Source organism: Macrobrachium rosenbergii, chromosome 23, assembly GCF_040412425.1.
Source record: "Macrobrachium rosenbergii isolate ZJJX-2024 chromosome 23, ASM4041242v1, whole genome shotgun sequence".
NCBI lineage: Eukaryota > Metazoa > Arthropoda > Malacostraca > Decapoda > Palaemonidae > Macrobrachium > Macrobrachium rosenbergii.
Genome location: NC_089763.1, coordinates 17,668,572 through 17,675,994, shown reverse-complemented (window position 1 = coordinate 17,675,994; position 7,423 = coordinate 17,668,572). Strand labels below are relative to the sequence as shown.

General features: G+C 37.0%; 1 protein-coding gene across 2 annotated transcripts in view; it reads left to right on the top strand.

The window, feature by feature from the left end:
• Nucleotides 1-7,423, top strand: part of LOC136851320 (uncharacterized) — a 43,051-nt gene that overhangs the window by 11,681 nt on the left and 23,947 nt on the right. For both annotated transcript variants that reach the window (XM_067125333.1, XM_067125334.1), the window contains 6 exons: nucleotides 377-570; nucleotides 1,045-1,284; nucleotides 1,933-2,060; nucleotides 3,813-3,934; nucleotides 5,643-5,868; nucleotides 6,374-6,519. In XM_067125333.1, the coding sequence (XP_066981434.1) occupies nucleotides 377-570; nucleotides 1,045-1,284; nucleotides 1,933-2,060; nucleotides 3,813-3,934; nucleotides 5,643-5,868; nucleotides 6,374-6,519 (1,056 nt within the window). The remainder of the gene's footprint in view (nucleotides 1-376; nucleotides 571-1,044; nucleotides 1,285-1,932; nucleotides 2,061-3,812; nucleotides 3,935-5,642; nucleotides 5,869-6,373; nucleotides 6,520-7,423) is intronic.

The window sequence follows — 7,423 nt, the reverse complement described above, 5'->3', positions numbered from 1 at the left end:
ATGCCTGGTGCTCTGTAGTTTCCTGGAAGGCGCAGTTTACCAGTGAAATGACGTATGCGAAACATGATGTGCATTTCTTCTTTTTATATGAGTATGATTGTACATATAATGTCTTAGGTAGTACACACACAAACACGTGGATATATATATATATATATATATATATATATATATATATATATATATGTATGTATATGTGTGTATATATATATGTGTGGTGTGTGTTCCTGTGTGTACGTGTACGCGTGCGTGGTAATAGGCTGAATGCCAATATAAATGAAACAGTGGAAACACTAGAGTAACCTGCAAAATTAAATAAAGCCTAAGTGTACGCAAATAAACTTATCCACTTGATATTTTTCCCCGTTAATTTCAGATTCGGCGCAGAAGACTCAACAGTCACTACGTCCTGTGGATAGTGATGCTGAGAGACGAAGAAGAAGGAGATTACGTCATGAACGGCCTCGAAGGACTGGTCTTCGAGGGAACTCGAGTGATTCTAGTCGTCCAGAATGCTGGGAAAAGTTACGGCGTGTTTTCGTCTCGTGTTGACACGGAAGGAACTATCGGGTACTACTACTATTACTACTACTACCGCTGCTATTATCACTACAACTACAACCACTAGCACTGCTTTCTTGTGCTCAGCTGTTACTGCTACCTTTGGCATTTTGTCTACTACTACTGCGTTTCATTGCGTTACAATGATACATACCTTAATTAAAGGTGGAGATTAGGAATAAGATTATAATTATTGATTTACGAGAGGAAACGCCCCCTTTTCCTGAACCAGAAACAAGAACTGGCTGATTTAATTTGTATAACGTCGTAACGATCGTGGTAAATGACGCAGAATAAACGTATACATTTTGACTTAATGTTCAATAACGTTTAAAACGCAGTGACCAGTGACTGTTATCATTTGCTGTCTGAAAGCACCGGGGCAAAATACTTTGGTCTACTGAATTGTCCAGTTTTTCAGTAGTATAATTTTCTTGTGTAGGTTCCACAAGGTATTAATTAACTCCTTACCCATTGTCACAGATTCTTTCGTGACGCCAAGCTCGACCTAGCTACCACTAGTGGGAGAGAGGGCCTGAAGCAGGTCGCCCTCAGAGACGACTCCGCCTCCTACAGGAACATGAAAGGGAGGGAAATGAGAATCGCAGCCGTCAACAACTTCGGCCTTTGCAATCTGCTTCGATTGCCGGACGGCAGGACCTATCCATCGACCGGGATTGACGTGGCTATGATGAAGACGCTCAGTTATGCTTTGAATTTCACGTAGGTTTAACTGTTAAGTTAAGTATACCATAGTTTAACCAGCCACTGAGCTGATTAACAGCTCTCCTAGGGCTGACCCGAAGGATTAGACTTACTTTACGTGGCTAAGAACCAATTGGCATTATAGCGAGAAATGAATTTCTATCACCAGAAATAAATTCCTCTAATTTTTCATTGGCCGGTCGGAGACTCGAACTCGGGCCTAGCAGAGTGCTAGCCGAGAACTCTACCGACTCTCCCAACGAGAAACTAGGTTTAACTGTTACTACTAATATTATTCTTATCATAATCGACAATAATATTATTGTGTCCTTGTAACTCATAGTATCATAGATGAAAGTTCAAATGTGATTGAGGGTTGAGATTTCACTTCGCATGTAATTGTAAATTACATTAGTCTCCGGTGTTTAGTGTTACTTTGGGGGGTCAAGGGAGGGGGAAGCCCACACCCGTCGGCCAGGTCAGGGCTCAGTGCCCTAAATGAGGTTAGGCAGGTAAGGTCTGGTTAGGTCAGGACCTGGCATTCTAGGAAAAGTTTGGTTTGTTTACATATGCGGAGCCTGTTCCCTTCGTCCTACACTCGCCCCCCATTGTTATTATTATTATTATTATTATTATTATTATTATTATTATTATTATTACTTCCAGAATCCGTATCGTAGACCCTCCGGACGGGGCCTATGGAAATCCCCTCCCCAACGGCTCAGTCACCGGGATGATTGGGATGGTGGCCAGGAGAGAAGCGGATTTCGCCATCTGCGCCATTTCACTTTCAGGTAGTGCACTCCTGTCAGGCCACCTACTCGCACCTCTTTTGTACTGTCATTGACTGTTTCTTCCCCTCTACTTACAAGATCTGGAATTCTCCACCCGCTCTCTATTCCGCTTTTCCTGACTCTTACAAACCCTCATTTAGTAAGTCTCGATATCGAACTATGTTTTATATATATATACAGTATATGTATATATATATATATATATATATATATATATATATATATATATATGTATTATATATATATATATGTATTCACACATACAGTATATATTATGTGTATATTTATATATATATATATATATATATATATATATATATATATATATATATATATATATATATATATATATTACTTTTCATTAATTTGATATTTTATTATTTTTTAAGTTACTGAGCTGATTAACAGCTCTCCTAGGGCTGGCCCGAAGGATTAGATTTATTTTACGTGGCCAAGGACCAGTTGGTTACCTAGCAACGGGACCTACAGCTAATTGTGGAATCCGAACCACATTATAGCGAGAAATGAATTTCTATCACCAGAAGTAAATTCCTCTTATTCTTCATTGACCGGTCGGAGATTCGAACTCGCGGCCAGCAGAGTGCTAGCTGAGAATGGAACCCACTCGCCCAGCGAGGAACTGAGATTATTTTTAACAAGCTGATATTTTTCTCCATATATATATATATATATATATATATATATATATATATATATATATATTATATATATATATATATCTATATATATAAATATATATACATTTATATATATATATATATATATATATATATATATATATATATATATAACAAATGGAAATAAAGTAGAGTGTTACATGATTCTTCCAGATTAGATGAATCTTGAAGCTAACGGAAATAATGTAGCTAACGAAAATAATGTAGTACCATCTAATTTTGGCAGCGCTATAGAAGATCCATCCAAGTGATAGTAGTCTCCAGGGAATTGCAGACACTTCTCTTTATATATAATTTCTGTTTTATTCAATATTTTGAGTGTGGCTTTTTCTGTTTTTTATATTTTCTCTTGCGTTAAATCTTGACACGTTCTTTCGAGTTTAAAGTCTAGCAATTTTTTCTTTATCTTTCGAGTTTATGAAACATAATACGTCGATAGTATTTCTTTATAAATGCCTTCATAGCATTTCTATTGCTTTATAAAGATGTACATATGGGCAGCACGATTCCTCGTCAACTTTCGGCAAACAAATAAAAAAAAAAAAAAATTCTCTGTCATCTTCAGCTATCGTTCGTCAGGTTAGTCTTTCCCGAATCATTGTAATACATTATCCTCATCCCCCAGTTTTTTTTTTTTTTTTTTTTTTTTTTTTTGAAGGCCCCCTGTGGGCTATCATTCAGTCCGTCATTGTTATTATTATTCCATATGAGTAGGGTTCATCTTGAACAAGCCCGCAGGGGCCGTTGACTTGCAATTCAAGCTCCCAAAGTTTGGTGTTCATTCGAAAGAAGTAACCGAATGTAAAGGCAATTACGCTAAGAGATCAGTTATTAGAAAAACATATTAATAAATAAATCAATAAAATTAGGTGTACTCATTTACTTATGTGAATGTCTTTTACTGTAATAACACAGTGTAATATGAAGATAAAAAGGCCTTTTTTTTTTATCTTCATTTACTTATATGTTCCCGTTCACAGCTTTCTTTGAGAACCATTTCTGAAGAGACACGTTTTTTGTTAATTATTAATTTGATACTGACATTGCTTTGCAGCGCTTCGCAAGACTGTGGTGGACTTCCCCTACCCATATTTTCGGTCACCCCTGGGGCTATTCTCGAGGGCACCCAAGGAGAAGAGCAGAGTGCTGGCCATTCTCTCACCGTTCACCGCCCAGGTATGGCAACCCACACACACACACACACACACACACATATATATATATATATATATATATATATATATATATATATATATATATATATATATATATATATATATATATATATATATATATATATATATATATATCCTTCAACATTTTCTACATGGGGTCTATAGAAACAAGAGCCCGTGCTGGTGGCATATAGCAAGCTCAATCTGAAGCAATAGCAAACAACCTTGTTTTCTCGCCATTATCAAAACTCACGCACTATGTGCATATTTTTTATTATCTCGCTTGCTTGTTTACTCCTTTTTTTTTATTTAATAACTACGACAGTCTTCTCTGGTCCATGCGTTGTCTGATGTGGCCTTCCTCAGTGTTAAACCATAGACCTAATTGAGGTCTTCCTTTTAAAACCTTAGGCCTATGTGAGCGCCTCTCTTCCTTTTACTGATACAGAAAGAGGCGGGAGAGTGTCATCTGATGCATCTGTGTTTACAGCAGAGCTGATTGCAATTTTAAAGGCCTTGAATGAAATGTTAACTCACGATGGAAACGGTTTCACTATATATTGTGACTCGAGAAGCGCTCTTCAGTCGTTGGAATCTTTTAACTCTTTGATTTTAGAAATATTGGAATGGCTGCTTTTAGCGAAAATAAGAGGTAACGAAATAGATTTTTGCTGGGTGCCTTCCCATGTTAGGGTGGTTGGGAACGAGCCAGCTGACAGACCCCGAGATGTCTGCTACCATATCGGGATGTATATCCTCTAGTAGATCAGAAAATTAAAAAGTTTTGACGGTCCATTTGGGAAGATATCCTATCGAATAAGAAAATGTACAGTATTAAGTCACCAGTGTCTCCTTGGTCATATCCTTATATGCCAAGGACACAAGAAACGATGTTGTGTACTGTAGGCTTAGGATTGGACATGCAAGACTCACTCATGGATTCTTGATGTCCGGTGAAAATCCTCCATTCTGCGATGACTGTATTGTGCCCTTGACTGTGAGACATTTGCTGGTCGAATGTCTAAATATTGGGAATCTAAGACATGGGTTCCTCTGTTGGGAACGTGACAGAGATGGATATTTCATCTTTGCAACGATTCTCGGGGAAGACTGTAATTTAGAGCAGCTTATATATATATATATATATATATATATATATATATATATATATATATATATATATATATTTATATATATATAAATATATATATACATATGTATGTATATATATATATATATATATATATATATATATATATATATATTATATATATATATATATATGTTGGTTAGGAGTGGACCTCCTCAACAAAAATTTAGATGATACACAGTATTTGTATATGTATGCATAGTATACATGTTTTAAAGATATGAATATACAGGTATATTATAGTATATATATACAGTATATATATATATATATATATATATATATATATATATATATATATATATATATATATATATATATATATATAGCTATTTTTATGAGACTTATTTTAAACTTGTTTATTTATCTCTTTAATTTCCTATTTAATTTTATACGGCGTCAACAACCTAGCTGTTGTGGCGCCAGTTTTAATAGCTACAAACCAATCAATTCTTCCTTTTAAAACCTTAGGCCTATGTGAGCGCCTCTTCTTCCTTTTGAAACCTTAGGCTGATGTGAGCACCACTTCTTCCCTTCGTTTATTAACAAATTTACTTAGGTTTGGCTTGGCATCGTCGTTGCTGTGCTGTTCATGGGCCCCGTAATAGCCATCCAGTCGAAAGTGTCGTCTGCGTACGTAGAGGGGTGCGAGTTGCCGAAATTCCAGGTGTACTCCTTCAACGTGTTCAGGAGCATAGTCTTTCAGGGCAACCTGCTGCCAACGACCACCTTGGCCGAGAGGGTCGTCTTCGTCTCCTGGTACCTGTTTTGTCTCGTTGTCTCAGGTAGGTTAGTGAGGTTCTCTGTGGTCGTTTCGCATTTGTTCGAGATCGAAGAGAAGTAGGTCTAAGGATGGCACCTCGTGATTGTGTTTGTTTTCATTTCGTTTTTTTTTTTTTTTTTTTTTGGTACTCTTATTTCTGCTTGCCTCCGTTCTCTTTCTTTCAAAAATTGGATGACCTGTTTCATTCTGTGGGAATTTGATGAGCATGTTTGTTATTATTATTATTATTATTATTATTATTATTATTATTATTATTATTATTATTATTATTACAAGCCTTAGCAGAAAGAGCTGAATGCCACAGCCGATATTCCATTAGAGACAGCATTCCAATACGTAAAAAGTGATTGGGAAGTAAAGAATATAATCTATAAAAGATAAACATCAAAGACATACAACTACAGATAATTTCTAATGATAATATCATTAACCATAACAAATGATGGCAAAAGAGCTCCAGTCGTCTTAACGTACGAGCCTCAGAGACTAAAACGTTTGATCCTCAGTGTTGTACTCGGGAATGCTGACGGCAGTGCTGGCCATCCCCGCCTTTGAAGCGCCCATCGACTACCTCACGGATCTCCCGAGAGCTGTCAAGGAAGGCTTCGACATCGGCGTCTACAAAGACACGACCAACGAGTTACTCTTCCGGGTGAGCAAACAAAACGACAAAGTTCCATTTCAGCCAAGTGAGCGGTAGGGCTTCGAAGGGCTCTTTTAGTTCTTCATTGGAGGGGTGGGTAGAGCTCTCGGCTAGCACGCTGTTGGCCCAGCGTTCGACTCTCCGACCGGCCAGTGAAGAATTAGAGGAATTGAGCTCTGGTGATAGAAATTCATTTCTCGTCATAATGTGGTTCGGATTCCACAATAAGCTGTAGGTCCCTTTGCTAGGTAACCAGTTGGTTCTTAGCCACGTAAAATAAATCTAATCCTTCGGGCCAGCCCTAGGAGAGCTGTTAATTAGCTCAGTGGTCTGGTTAAACTAAGATATACTTAACTTTTTTTTAGTGCTGAAAGGGAAATTTAGAGTAAAGGTTTTCAACGTGTAACAGGAAGATAACCTCGCAGTTGCACTATGAAACAATTGTTAGGAGAAGGTGGAAAGTAAGATGGAAGAAAGATAATATGAACGGAGGTACAGTAAAAGGAATGAGATGGGTTGCAGCGAGGGGCCGTAGGAACGCTGCAGAGAACCCATGTAGTAATGTTGTAAAAAAAAAATAAAGGAATGTGCTGCCTGCTACGTTTCCCAACTGACAGCAAGATATATGTTGAATTACCACAATAGAGTTTTATTGTGTAGCGTATTTAACGAAAGAAGTTTTCCTAACTGATTTTTGTAAAATAATAATAGATTTTTTTTAAAAACCTATAGGATATTAGCGACCCAGTGTTGTCATAGGTATATAACGTTCGAAATAATAATCTGTACGAATTCATTAAATAGATGAATGTTTAGGATAGAAAAATATTCGGTTCCTTGTGATGACTTCAGGGCTTTTTGGTGTCTTTATTCCTGACAGTGACTCACAAGACGTCGAGGAAAGCGAAAAAAG